The 14,551-nt window shown below is 46.8% G+C and overlaps 2 protein-coding genes across 7 annotated transcripts in view; one reads left to right on the plus strand and one right to left on the minus strand.

The window, feature by feature from the left end:
• Positions 1-14,551, minus strand: part of DOCK1 (dedicator of cytokinesis 1) — a 534,315-nt gene that overhangs the window by 274,345 nt on the left and 245,419 nt on the right. The gene's annotated exons all lie outside the window — the stretch shown is intronic.
• The window catches only part of INSYN2A (inhibitory synaptic factor 2A), a 248,699-nt gene that overhangs the window by 9,357 nt on the left and 224,791 nt on the right, over positions 1-14,551 (plus strand). For 3 of the 4 annotated variants that reach the window (XR_014252988.1, XM_082423213.1, XM_082423214.1), the window contains exon 2: positions 5,545-6,724. Coding sequence is in view for 3 of the 4 variants with exons in the window: in XM_082423213.1 (XP_082279339.1) it covers positions 5,550-6,724 (1,175 nt within the window). In the remaining variant the exon portion in view is untranslated. Of the gene's footprint in view, positions 1-5,475; positions 6,725-14,551 lie in introns of those variants that run through there. The other variant, XM_082423215.1, reaches the window with a different exon arrangement.

A 14,551-nucleotide genomic window follows, 5' to 3' on the forward strand; every position in this document is an offset into this window, starting at 1 on the left:
TAGACGTCTACACCCTGCAGATACACATACACACACACGAACACTGTGAGGATTTTGAAATTCATTTTCTTTCTTTATCCAAGGTTTCCTCAAAACAATAAAAGATGACCTTTGGGAGACTGCTTGTACCCAGATCTAATCATTTCTAGGTTTTTCTTCTTTTGATCCAAGTGTTTCTACTTTCCAGAGGCCTGATCCTGTCATGCTGCCCTAAGGTGTGGACTAACTTTGCCCTGTGTTTTTTTCATTGGCAAACAACATAACGACACTGCAACTCCCCCTACCCAGACTGGAAAACAGAAGGGAAAATAAACCTCCCCAAAAGCACTATCTCAACACCACAATGATGTCCAGTTTTGTTCATGTTCTTCCAGTTCAATTTGGTAGATTGCTTTCTTTCACTTAACATTATTTCATAAGCGTTTTTTTCCGATACTAAATAATCTTGTTTTTTAAATTAATTAATTAATTTATTTATTTTTGGCTGCGTCGGGTCTTCGTTGCTGCGCACAGGCTTTCTCTAGTTGCAGTGAGCGGGGGCTACTCTTCGTTGAGGTGCGCAGGCTTCTCATTGCGGTGGCTTCTCTTGCTGCGGAGCACGGGCTCTAGGCGCGCGGGCTTCAGTAGTTGCGGCACGCGGGCTCAGTAGTTGTGGCTCGCAGGCTCTAGAGCGCAGGCTCAGTAGTTGTGGCTCGCGGGCTCTAGAGCGCAGGCTCAGTAGTTGTGGCGCACGGGCTTAGTTGCTCCGTGACATGTGGGATCTTCCCGGACCAGGGCTCGAGCCCTTGTCCCCTGCATTGGCAGGCGGATTCTTAACCACTGCGCCACCAGGGAAGTCCTAAGTAATCTTTATAATTATCATTTTAATGGCCTCACTGAGTGAATGTACACCATAATTTACTTAACCGTTTACTTATTGTTAGGCGTTTAGTTGCTTCCATTTTTCACTCCTTTAAGCTGGGATGAACATCTTTATATTAACTATTAACTTAAACCAGCATGCAGAGATGACTCTCCATCACTAATCTAAAAATACAGGGTTTATATATTTACAACTCACATTTGATTATGAAATTTAATTTGAGGGTAATTAAGACATTTATATTCCAAACAGCTCCTTGACATCAAGCTCTCCCCGAGCTAGCCAGGCGCAACCATGACTTGCCATTTTCACCTCAAGACAGCACAGTCCATTGAATTCTAAAACACAATTTTCTTATGAAAAATAAACTTTCTGAACTCTTGCTGCTTTAGAGCCAAGAGATTAACTCCAAGAGTCCATGGTTCTCTGCAGTGACACAGCCAAGGCAAGCCATCGTTGAAAATGCCATTTTGGTGTCATGCTCAATCCAAAATTCAAGGCACCCCTTGTTGAGTCTGTGCTCTAGGACCAGGTACATTCCTGGGACCTACCTGGAGGTTCTCTGCATAACCTGCACCCAGATACTTTGTGGCAACAGGCCAAGGAAATTGCTTACGTGAGTTCCAGCTGTTTGATGCTTTATGAGGTTTATCATGGGTCACTTCCAGTCACAGATTTCCCCAGGCAGGGGTAGTTGTTTAATGCATGGGACTTAAAGGGATGTACTGGCTGTGTGATTCTGAGCAGGTTTTGAAAAAATCTTGTGCCTCAGTTTCTCGATCTGCAGCTTGAGGATAACAATAGTACCGCCCCTGTGAGGCTGTCAGGAGAGTCAAGGAGAAGATGCAAGTGAAGTGCCTAGGACAGTGCTGGCATTTGGTTTGGACACAGAAACAGGGAACTTATGGACTGAATGTTGAGGTTACACTGTAACGTGTACATGAACGAATGCATGAAGGAACGATGAAAAACGAGTGTGCCAGGAAGTTCCACCTGTCTCAGACTCTCATCTAGAGAATGTCCAATCTTCTTTCATGACACAATCATTTTTTTATTTGTTTTTTTTAAATTTTATTGAAGTATAGTTGATTTACAATGTTGTGTTAATTTCTTCTGTCCAGCAAAGTGACTCAGTTATACATACGTATAATTCTTTTCCATTATGGTTTGTCACAGGATATTGAATATAGTTCCCTGTGCTATGCAGTATGACCTTGTTGTTTATCCATCCTATGTATAATAGTTTGCCTCCACTATTCCCAAACTTCCATACAAAATCATTTTCTTAATGGTAATCACTTCAAGCCCAATCCCCCCCAATAAACAGTAAATGAACACCCTGGAAAGATGTGCCCAACTTGATATAAAAGTGATTCTTAATGTCTAGGAAAATTCCATTGTGAAGCTTTAGAACATATCATCCAGTCATCAGTAGAGCTCATAAACTCATCTGAAGGCAAAATAAGTCATCGACAAAACTCCTTGGTGTCTTTACTACCAGTGAAATTAGGACGACTTCATTACTATACTCAAAAAAACTTCAGCAACAGCAAACTAAACTGATATAAAAATCTTATTTATCACCATCATTTCTACTAATAAGGAAATGATTTTTATATACTTTGCAACTCCCTGTGAAACAGAGAGGTGCTTAGGAATTTTTTATTATTATTATTTTGCCACTGGCAATTAATTCTTCTGATTTGTTTTATTAGTTTGATGATTGGGTCCAAGACTCAGAATATCTTTCCAAACCAGCAGACTGATGTAAAAAAATCATTTCAGTGCAGTTCTTGGCAAATCGTGATGATGAATAGCATGGTAGGACAAACTTACTCAGACACACATTTTTCTGTAGTGGCAGGGAAAAGGCTGAAAAATTACTATAAATTGCTTTTTGTAAAAATGCTCTCTCTTTCAAATTTTCCCTAGTATGAAGGTCTTCTGCAGAATGATGGCACAATACATTCTGACATACCTGGACAACAAAGGCATTAAAGAATGAACATGAGATAAGAGTGAGGGTTAAGATTTCATTTCCTTATTATCCCACCCCCCCATAGTCTCCCCAACACGAGGTCCCTTGTATGCATCTTTTTAACCTCATGGAATAAGTAAGTGTCTCTTAACCATATATATTATCTACCCTTAGCAGGCATGCTCTGTCCCCACCACCCATAATCTAGTTCAGTCTGTACCTCTCCCTTTTCTTCTTTCCAAAACTGCCTAGTTTTTCGAGTTTCAAATGACAAAGGTTTCCAAATATCCTCAGTACCCAGTAGAGCACCAAAGACCAAAGAAGGTTTGTTCTCTGTCTTTTCCAAACTACCCTCGGATTGTGATTGTTTTGGATTAATTCTTTTGTCGGAGGACACACAGGCTGCAATGGAGTGAGGAGTTGCCTCGATGCTGGCTCAGCACAGAGCTGGAACCTTTCCAGATTGGAGCGTCAGAGCTGGCACTTTGCAGACACCCTGCCCCCTGGGAGGTGGGACACTGCCACCCCTTCTTGGTCTTTTGCGTGGCTTTCCACCCCAGCCTTACCTTCAGGACACACTCTAGCCACCCAAGGTTTTACAGGTCTAATGCGGTGGTTCTCAAATGAGGATGGTTAGGCCTCCCCCCACACCAGGGCCATTTGTCTGGAGCCACTTCTAGCTGTCACTTTGGGGTGGAGGTGCTACTGATATCTAGTGGAGAGAAGCCAAGATGCTAATAAACATTCTATACTGTGTAGGAGAGCCCGCCCAACAAAGAATTACCCAGCCTGTAATGCCAGGAGTGCCAAGGCTGGGAAACCCCAGTGTGATCGAAACCAAACTCTGCAGGGATTATTTTGGATGTCCTGTAACATGATTCCCAGCTCACTGTTCAAGGCAGAATTGATGAAGTACCTGCATTTTCTCTAAGCCTTTCGTTCAGTAACACTAGTGAAGTGCTGGACCGCGCCAGTGCCATGCTGGCGTGAGATGTCAACTTAACGGAATCCCCAGACTCCGAGGTGGGGGCAGTTCCATTAACTCACTCTCAGACAGGGGCTCCGGGCTTCTCCTCTCTTCCCCTTCTCTGAACCACCACCCCCGTTAGCCTGCAATCCTAAGTCAGTAAGGACTAGGGACGTGGGGAAGTGTCCTGCCTCTTTGTTCAGTGGACACCTGAGGGACGAGAAACAGCATGGACTCGGGGGTCAGGTAGATCAGGATCCTGCCAGTAGGTCTTACTTGCTGTGTGACGATGACTAAGTATCATAACCTCTCTGAACCCCAGTTTCCTCCTTGAAAAGGGATGTGTGGCACTGAAGGTACTAGGTGTGGCCCTCCTCTATCCGCAGAGCTCCTGGGGGCCACACACCCACTGGGTCCCAGAGCGGCAGCCACGTGATCGCAATGCCTCTAGCATTTCACGGAAGTGTTCTGGGAGGGACATGGTGGCCTGACCCTGTCCCTGTTCCCCTCTCACCGGCTCCTGTCAGTGACCTGGCCTCTCTGGGCACCTTGCTTGGACGCCAGTGCCCTGTACAGCCTAGCTTCCTCCCATCTGTTTTCTTCTCGAACACAGGGGAAAAAAAGTGAACGCTAACTCACAAACGGCATACTTAACTATATTTTCTCGCTTTCAGTTCAACCCTCAAGAAAGTTCTTCCATGTGCAATACACAGCTGTGAATCTGCCTAATAAAGTGAAGGCATTTTACCCACTGGTATTCCCCCAGAGCAATCATTGGCCACCTGCGTCTTTTTAGTTGCATTTAATAATTCAGCCCAAGATGAATTTGCATGATTCACATAAAGCCTTGTGATTTTATTTTCTTTCAGGATTTAAATCCTGAAACCACCACCATTGTGTTCATTTTCAGAGGTTGTGATCAAAACACAAAACTTGATTTTAGAATGAGTAATTTCTTTAAAAAAAAAAAAAAACAACAACAGTATTTTCAAATACCGCTCTCCACAGAATCAAAGGAAAGAGTTGCTAACACAGACTTTGTAGATGTAGGGAAACCCATGTCCCTTCTATGGCTACTGTTAACCCATTAGAAGCAAGCCATACTGCAGAGATTTTTTTCCTTTACGCTTTTCCCATAAAGCAGCACGGCCCACCATCCCATGGCATCCAGAACGGCTACCATAAATAGATTTAGCTCAGTTCCTCATCGGAGGGCTCTCCGCATTTATCCGATCAGGAGCTAGAATCCCCAAGGAGTCTTTAAGAAAAAATAGCAATTCTCTCGGATTCCAATAATAGATTAATCACGTCATCTTCAAAAAAAAGTAGTAAAAACCCAAACCAAGTAAGTTGCATTTGGAAAACCATCTGCCTGTGAAGTGGAGATGTGCGTGTGAAATGGCAATTTGCAAAGCAGAAGAGGCAGCGCCGTCGGGTTTCTTCATGAATATAGTAAAACAGGTTTGTCTAATAGGGAAACATGCCTTACTATCAAAAGAAAAACGAGTGTATCCCACAAGGAGAAGGAAGCAAGCTTTAATATCTGAGAAGCATTTCAAGCTGTGCCTGCCAGCGATTCTCCGCCTGTCTGATTTTCCTTAACATAAAAGCCGGCCTCACCTGTTTAAAAATAATTAGGGAGCGGGCAGTAGTCATTCCGGCCAAAAGTTTGTGCTGCCTGTGTTTGCGTGTGTGTTTCTGTTCCACTGACACGTCTGTTGCTGTCTCCGACTGCAGGAACCATGGTCAGTAAGGAACCCAGCAAATGCGCACTCACGACCTCGGCGCGTGAAGTGGAGCCCGCCGCCTGCCTGGCCCTGGAGATGAAGTATGCCCTGGATCCCAACCGGCACATTAAGAAGCGTAATAAAGCCCTGCAGGTGCGGTTTAAGGATATCTGCGAGGCACAGAACGAGCAGAGGGGCACGCAGCTCTCCTCGGGACAGCTGGGCGACAAGCCGGCGTCCTACAGGGCCACCTACCGCAAATACATGACCGTGCCCGCTCGGAGGTCCATCCCCAACGTCACCAAGAGCACAGGTGTGCAGACCTCGCCGGACCTTAAGAAGTGTTACCAGACTTTCCCTCTGGACCGCAAGAAAGGGAATCTCAAAGGCATCCCAGCCGCGGATGCGTTTAAAAGCCAAAACAATGGGTTTGTAATTGATTCGAAAGAGAAGAGTGAGGAAGGGCCCGGGGAGGAGTCCCGGCAGTGGGGCGCGGAGCGGGTTCAGAAGGCCGCGGCACTGGTTTTCCACTCCGATGAGCACGAGAACGCGCTGGACCAGCCCGCCGGGGTCAACGGCGCAGAGCCACGCAAAACCCCCGACCTGCACCGCTGCCGAGATGCTCCTCTCCAGAACTCCACTCGTCCTCCCTCCCAAGAGCCCGATGACCAGCTGCACGGGAAAGCAACGCACGACCGGGCGACCCCGGACGCCGAGGAACCCGCTGCATCGGCCCACGGCATGGTGTTTAAGACGGAGGTGGCCACCGTTTACGCACCTGCCCCCGGCGCTGGGGCCCCCGGGCTGGCCTTGTCGAACTCCGCCCCCTCGAGCGAGTGGTCCCTCTGGCCCGTGGCCGACCAGGAGCGGAGGAAGGCCTCACAGGCCAACGGGCTCCAGGCCCCACCGGGCGCTGCCCTGGCCTGCTCGCCGCCGATGCAGTGCCTGTCCCCCGAACGTAGTGAAGCGTCCCTGCAGACTCAGGCCCCCCCGGGGCGGGAGCACCAGCCTTGTCCGACAGCGCTCGCTGTGGGTGAAGAATGCCAACAAATCGTGCCTCATACGGAAGTGGTCGATCTGAAAGCACAGCTTCAGATGATGGAGAACTTAATCAGTTCAAGCCAAGAAACCATCAAAGTGCTCTTGGGGGTCATTCAGGAGTTGGAAAAAGGAGAGGCCCATCGGGAAGGGTATGTATGTTCGCGCCTTTCTTACGAGGCTCTGCAGGCTTACCACCCTCAGGGGCCATCAGTAGCCCCCAGAGCCCAAATCCTTAGTGAGACTGAAGCCTGCATTTCTGAGAACAGGCTGTAGTCTGAGGACAGAGCAAGGTCAAAGCAGCCCCAGGTTATTTTATGATGCTAGACCTCATTCATCCTCACTTGCAAGATTGACTTGTTGGTTAGCATTCCTGTGCCTGGCCTGGAATTCAATACCTATTTTTTGAATGAACTGATGGAGCTTTCCTTTTTCTCTCCCAGGGCTAAAGGTTTATGATACTGATGAAGTATAATAGGTATGCCAGTCCAGAATATCTAATCTAAATAAGAAGCTACCTGCCTCTTAGGAATCATATTATAGAAAAGAAATTCAGATGGCATTTTGAAAAGTAAATGCTGACTCGCTTATGCTAAATAATTGGAATAACATTGATATTCAGGACTGTATGAGGTTTTATATTTTATACAACAGACAGTATTTTTTTTTTTCTTACTTGGAACACATAGAAGCTATGCCCATCCTTAGACAAATCCTATCTGTATATCATTAGGAGCAAGATGCCTTTCTCCACGAGTTGCCCTGTGTGTGTACAGATGGGCAGTAGAGAGAATGAAAACAGCCAGGACTGTCTGCCATTGATAACAGAATTGCTGAACTTTGTTTCCCATCTTTTGTACTTGAAATTGTGCTAGGACGCCCAGGCAGTGTGCTAGGCTGATACGAAACAGCCAGCACTGCTCTGCTTCCGTGCTTCTTGAAACAGTGTCATGGCTCACTGTTTTTGTCTAGACGGCCAGACCTTCTCTTTCCCATTCCCCCATGAAGCTGTCTGGATTCCACCAGCCCATGTTTTGGAGGTGGCATCTGAGGCAGTGCCCTGTTGCCTCACGTGATTAGCACACTTCACCCTGTGGGCTCCTACCCCTGGTTAAGTGAGCTGGCAGCCAGCATGAAGATAAGCCAAGAAATGCACTGTCAGGGCAGCAAACCACCCTTGCACAGGATTGTTGTGGTTGAGTTACATTGTGTTTGCATATTGCAAACAAAGGGGAGGAAACAACCTCTATGATCTTAAAGCCTGGCCCCAGAGGCAAGGTGCCTGGTGCAGATGTTGCCCTTGGTGTCTGGCTTCTCCAGTTTCGTGCAGGTGGTCCATCTACAAAAGGAGTTAACTCTCAATAACCCCCACCTCCTACGACCTAGCATTGTTTTCAGGCTACAGTATTAAGCAAAACAAGTTGCTAGCCAATCGTAAACTAATCTAACAGTAGATTAATAGTAACCTACCATTATAGAATGGTTTTCAAAAGGCTTTCTTGAATTTTGGGTTTACATCTCCATTTTCATCCCACTTCAATCATTTAGACTTGAATAAATACATAACCAAAAGCAACACACTAAGGTGGGTCTGTAAGGGATTTGTGATCAGTTGACCACTCCCATGGAAACATGAAAAGCCCAAACAGGGACCGATCACTGACGTCGATATAGCTGGTAGTGACTTAAACCAGACAGTAAACTAGAAAGATACCAACATCACCAAATGGGAAATAAAATTCAACAAATGGTATAAAACCAAATGCATCTACTAAGTCGCGTGCATCTCACAGGGGTGTGTGCCAAAATAAACACCTGCATGGTTTGAACATCCACAAACACCCCGTGCAAGGAGTACTGTACTCTACACGGAGGTTCCTTCTGTTAGAACAGGGCGGAAAGTTGTTTTAAATGGGATCCTCTGAGTTCTCTGAGACTACATCAGTCTTCAAAGTGGTTCTGAGTTTATTAAGACGTGTCTAGGTGGGAATTCTGACTCTGAGGACTTGGGCGAGGGCTGCATCTCTCTGTGCCTCATTGCTTCACCTGTAAGTTGGAGCTCATCACCCGTCCTGCAGACCGAGGGCGAGGAAGACAGGGAGTGACCTTCCAATGCATGGAGCCCAGCACCAGGTGCATCTGAATGGGTTGGTGTCCGCTGGTGGCGTGAGGGTTGCCTTGCTGGTCAGCGGTGTTGGGGTCTGGGGGACACTTAGTGGCCCCATGTCTGAGTCCAGAGTGACGGATGCACCCCACACACTCTCAGTACACAGGCTGCCACCAAGTGCCGTTCCTGCACGCCCTGACCTGCTCTGTCCAATAGAGTGGCCACATGTGGCTATTGAAATTCAAACGAGTTAATTACAATTGAAAATTCCGTTCTTTAATCATATCGGAAACATCAGAGGTGCCCAAGAGCCACCTGTGGAGACTGACTCCTACACAAGACAGGACATTTCCATCAGCACAAAAAGGCCTTTGCCCCAGTATCCCCAAAACAAGGGACAGTGCCTGGCTCCTAACCATTTGAGGAGTGGGCACCTTAGATCAAGGCAAAGGATGACTTGACTTAGAAATCAGTCTCTAGGGTCAGTTGTTGTCTGCACAGGATAAGTTCACGGTAGAAAAGCAGGACCATATCCAGGTGAACTCCCACATCTGTTCCTAATAATCTTCATTTCCACCTCCCTCTCTGAGCTCTCTGGATAACGAGTCAAGTGGTTTCAAATTCCAAAGCCACCTTGAAGGTGACCCCTCTTGCTCAATTGCCCAGGGTCATTAATTTGCCCAGAATTCAAATTTCCACCACTCTTTTCCAGGTCAGAATATGGAAAAGGAGACAGCAGCCTCAGAGGTGGGCAGATAAGAAGCAAGCTCCTTCTCCATCCCTTTCTCAGGGGTCTGGGTCCAGCACAGGGTGGGAGAGTGGGGGAAAGGTCTGCTGGTACATTTTTTAACAACTGGCTCTCAAAGAAGGGGGAGTAGCATCTGCTGATTTCCATGGTGTAAATACTGCTATTGTGGCCAATATCAACCAGCTCATAAAATCCCGAAAATTTAACCTTCGGCTCCTCTGAGCACTGGACCAATCCCCTGAAGGACATGCACCAGGAAAGTCACTTTAAAGGAGGAATTCACAGGACTTATTTTATGTACTCAATCTAAGCCAAGAAAGGTTATCTTATCGTTGCATCTCATGGTAGAAAATAGGAAAACTCACTCTACTTTATATAGATTATTATTATAGTCACTATGTAACATGACAAGGAATTTCATGACCACATTAAAACATTGGAAAACACTCCACGTCATCACCTGTGAAGAATGCTCAGAACCTGGGTACAATCCTTTTCTCTCCTCGCCCTTCACCCCCAAATTAGCTTGCAAGGGCCTTTGTATAGAAATTTACCTTCAGTAAGAGGAGTCTCAGTGAGGGAAGGAATTATGTGTGCACTTGACTTAGAAATCAACCTAAGAGCTCACGACTTTGAAACCAAGTGACACATTTTGCCCCCAGATTCCCACTGCACTGCAGGCTTGAGCCAGGCCTGGCGAGGCCTCGGGCTTGCTCTTGTGGGCGATGTTAGCACAGACCAAAGGAAGACCATGCTCTTTGAACTTGGCTAGCATGGCCATGGGCAAATTATACTGAATGTATAACTTGAATAGAACTTCTTTTCATTGTTGAGTTTGTTTATCCATTACCAAGTTTGCCAGGCAAGTTCTTGCAATAGTTCTTACTCTGTGCGTAGAAATTTCTGTATCACCAACCAGGACCATTTTCAGTAGCTTCCAAATTATTTTTCAGAAGAGACTCTTTCTTTACTCTCGTTTGCTTATATAGATTTCCGAAAGGCCTCAGCAGAGAAAGTTTTCAGTTTAGGCAAGTTACTTAATCTCAGCGAGCTTCAGTTTCATCTTCTATTAAACAGGGATGCTAGAAGCTTAACAATGGTGTCCACAAAGGTCTCAGCAATAACCAACACACAGCGGGCACTGAAAGAGGACCTAACCTAATATGAGCATTTCAGCGGGATGCATTCTGTAAGCGAGTGGATGTGCACAAAGTGTTCAGGAACATGCCTTCTTATTCTTAGTCCCTTGTAAAATGTCTGGGCAATTCACTAAAACCGCTCACTTTATACAATCCAGGCAGCCTTTGATCCCTCTGTTTGCGTGAATGCCAAGAATGATCCTGCTTATTTCAAAGCTCTCAGCGTTATTCTTGTCTCTTCCCAGGAAGTTCAGGGTCACACAGGGTATCTAAATGAGCCACAAATGTAATCGCTGAAGGCTGAGACCGGGCAAACGGGGCACTGAGTTTAGAAACCCAACCAATTCTTGTAACCGTCGTAATTCCCCAGAGCAGCTGTGGGTTGCTGGGCAGGTGACCCTCCGACCCAAGGCTGTGGGGCTGCAGCACTCAGCTCAGGTGCTGCACCCTCACCGGCCACCTCGGCAGGGAGACGGCTGCTTACTTCTAAGATGCTGGCAGCCCCACACGTGTGGTGTCTTGAGGGGTTCACTAGCTGATGACAACCCAACGATCCTCGGTTCTTCAGAGAAGACCTACAGATGCCATGAGAAGCTTTACTCCACCCATTAAGCGAGAGGGCAGGACCTGCCATTGCCCAGAGTGAGATAGGTTCTTTCACTGGTCGGGTCTCTCCCAGCACCAGCCAAGTGTTACCTGCAGGCTTGGGTGTGTGGGGAGGAGGGAGGAGCAACCAAACCCAGGCCACTCCTGGCCCTTAAATGTGACCAGCAGGCAGGGACGAAATCATGACGCTCCGGGGGCTCTGTACTGAGTCAGAGCAAATGTGAGCCCATCACATAAGAGACGAAAATCCTAAGTAACCAACCAGCCCAAGGAGCCTGGTAGCTTGCAGTGAGGGTTATAAATCCAGTGATTCAATCTCCCGGTCATGGGGTCCTATTCAACCTCACTGAGAAGCGGGATTCTCCACGGGGGGATGTCCCGTTCTCCCGAGTCCAAGTCACACAGTGACAGGAAAGGGAAGAACTAGCCAAGGGAATCGCCCTGAGATCAGGGGCCCTTTGAGGGCACTCTCTCAGTGGCTCTGCAGGCGAAGGCGATAGGAATAAAGGTCTGGGGACAGCCACGAGTTAAGACAAACCCAGTGTGGAATCCTGTAGTCACGTTTGCTCAACTTCGTTTTTCCTTTTAATCACTGACAAAAGAGGCAGCCACAGAATGGGTGAGGGCCTGTGTGGGTGGTACGTATATTTAGAAATAAGGACCTAGGCCTGCAGGATCTATTTTTACTGAAAGACCTCAGGATCAGCTTCCAAAGTAGTAGATGTCGGCAAACTTTTTCTGCAAAGGGCCAGATAGTAACTATTTTAGGCTTTGAGGGCCGTGCAGTCTCTGTTCAAGTGGTTCAGATCTGCCACTACATCATAAACACAGTCATGCACGACACACGTACGAATGAGTATTGCCATGGTCCTATGAAACTTCACAAAAACAGGCGCTAGCCAGACTTGGGCCAGTTTGCCAGCTCCTGCGACATGGTCTCGTAAGTGTAGTAACCATAGTTCCTCGACCTGAAACCAGGTCACAATATGGGCACAGGGCAATCCCAGATATGACTGCCCCACAGACGAGTGTATCGTTCATTCACAGGTTCAAAAGGCTTCTACCAGGAGTCTCCTAGGTGTTGCACACTGTGTCAGGCAAGGTGGAGGGGGGAAGGTACAAGTCAAAGAACTCAGGCCCTCCTCTGAAGAGTTCTCAGGTCACTGACACTCTGTCTGTACAAGCGTACCCTTAACTGTTCATCAGCCCATCAAACCTTCAGGATTCTGCTGGGGAAGTGTGCATGTGCGTGTACGTGTGTATTATACACAAACATGTAATTTACATGCATATACATACAGGATGTGGAAAAGGTCTCACTCTCCCACCAGCAGCAGTAAGAGGTCATCACAACACCTATTTATATGATGTGACTTGCTTTCACCTAGACATTAACGCTGGATGGACAGAAATTACATACTTGCTTTACCTTATGTCCTTATATTGACAGATCACTCAGCATCAGGCACTCTTCAGAGGGACCTGTCAGGGGATGAGAAATCTCTCCAAATTTTCTCTAATTATCCATGCCCAAACAGAATAAATACTGCATCGCAATTACAGAGGAAGCATAAAGGGACAATTTAATTTGTTTAAGTCACAGCGCAGAAAGAACCCACAGGAAAATCAAGCATCACTGCAGCAGGCAGGGAGTAGCCCGGAGTCACAGAGGTCCCCGCAGGAGGCGTGCAGCCTCCTACCTAGAGCCCAGGGGGAAGCCAGGCACAGTTAGGCAAACCCATCTCAGGTCGGTTGTGCACCCTCTCGAAGGAGACTGGGTTACTCTTGCCCAAACCCACCCAATTAATTGAGATCAAAGTTTTCCACCTGGTTAGCTGGAATGGCCAAATGTCAAAGAGGGGAGGTGGGTGCTTCTGAGGTCTTGACAAGCATCCTGGCGGATGTCTCTGGAATGTGAGCACTGCCTTCCCAGGTGTCTGGCCCGACAGCGCATCACAGAAAAGAGGGTGTGTGAGCCGAAAAGGGAGAGCAGCACACAGCACCAAGCTCAGAAACAAAAAGGTTCTCCTCCTGCCAGCTGCACCCCTGTCCCCTCACGCTCCCTATTTGAACAGGATGGAAATGTCAGCACTTCATTCTCTAATGTTCTTGAGAAATCAGTTTTGGTGTCTCTGGCCATTTGTTGCAACCCAAAACCTTTTAAAACATGCCAGCCAGCGGACTGAGGTTCCGTCCTGTTCACGTGGTTTTTCCATTTTCCGAGAATGACCAGGGCTCTGCAGCCAACTGGTCCTGAGCTGTCCACTTTGCCCCGTCCCTCCCTGTCCTACATGTGCTTGGGGATGGTTATTAACCTCTCCAGTGCCTTTCTCCAGAGGCTTCTGACTCTGTGAAAGAGAGCGAAGTACACCCGCCCCTCCTGGGCTTCCCTGGGAGATTAAATAATATACCGAGAACCAGGCTCTCACTCCTTTCAAGTTACTTTGTTACTGAGAAGCAGCCTTCCAGGTGCTAAAATGCAGGGAGGTGATGCAAGGGTGCAGGCGTGAACACCTGCAGAGAGATGTTCTTGCTTTACTCAAAAGGCAGGTTTATTTCCGATGATTAGGAGGGGCTGAGGATTACGGAATGGAGGCATCAAGCTTTGTACTTGTTTTCAGAGAAATGTACAGGGCAAGGTTATTTGGTGTTACAGCCAGGGCAGCTAATGTGGAGTCAGGAAACGTGGTTTTGTTCCCAGCTCCTCCTACCCTCGCCCCTCTGAGCCCCAAGCTCCCACATGAAAGGACAGTCCACACGAGACAAGGGACCTCAAGGGTCCTTTCTAAGAACCAATCCTCCAGAGATGGCCAAGAACTTCATAATTTCAGCCACTGCTGTAAATACATACGGAAGTTGAGAGAGAGAGAGAGAAAGCAACACAGCCCTTTCTACGGATGTCAGTTAATAAATGCACATAGTGGTCCCACTATTAGGTTTTCTTTCTCCTCCTGATGCTTCAGCCATCCCTTATCTCTTCCACTGCTACACATGCTGGAACTGGCCTCTGTCCTTCTAGCTTGCAATCCTTTGAATAGTCTTCAGGGAAACTCCCCTTTTTTTCTTTTTCTTTTATAACTAATGGCTTTTATGTATTTGTGATAAAATATTCAAGTTCTAAAGTCCAAGTATAAGTTACCGTGTTTTATGATTTTGAAATAGAAGCACACATGATATTCTCTTCTAGCGTTTTCTTCATTTAATACACAGGGCTGCACTGAGTCTTTCCTATAGCTTAAATTTATATAACGTTGTAAGTACTATTTTTAAGTTTTTAAGCAATAATAAGCCTTTCCGTCCTTAATATGAAAAATGAAGCACATATATTTATGAGAATATAAAACAGGTTCCAAATTCTTGCTTTGGGCTTCATGTAGGT

Source organism: Balaenoptera physalus, assembly GCF_965194825.1.
Source record: "Balaenoptera physalus genome assembly, chromosome: 14".
Taxonomy (NCBI): domain Eukaryota; kingdom Metazoa; phylum Chordata; class Mammalia; order Artiodactyla; family Balaenopteridae; genus Balaenoptera; species Balaenoptera physalus.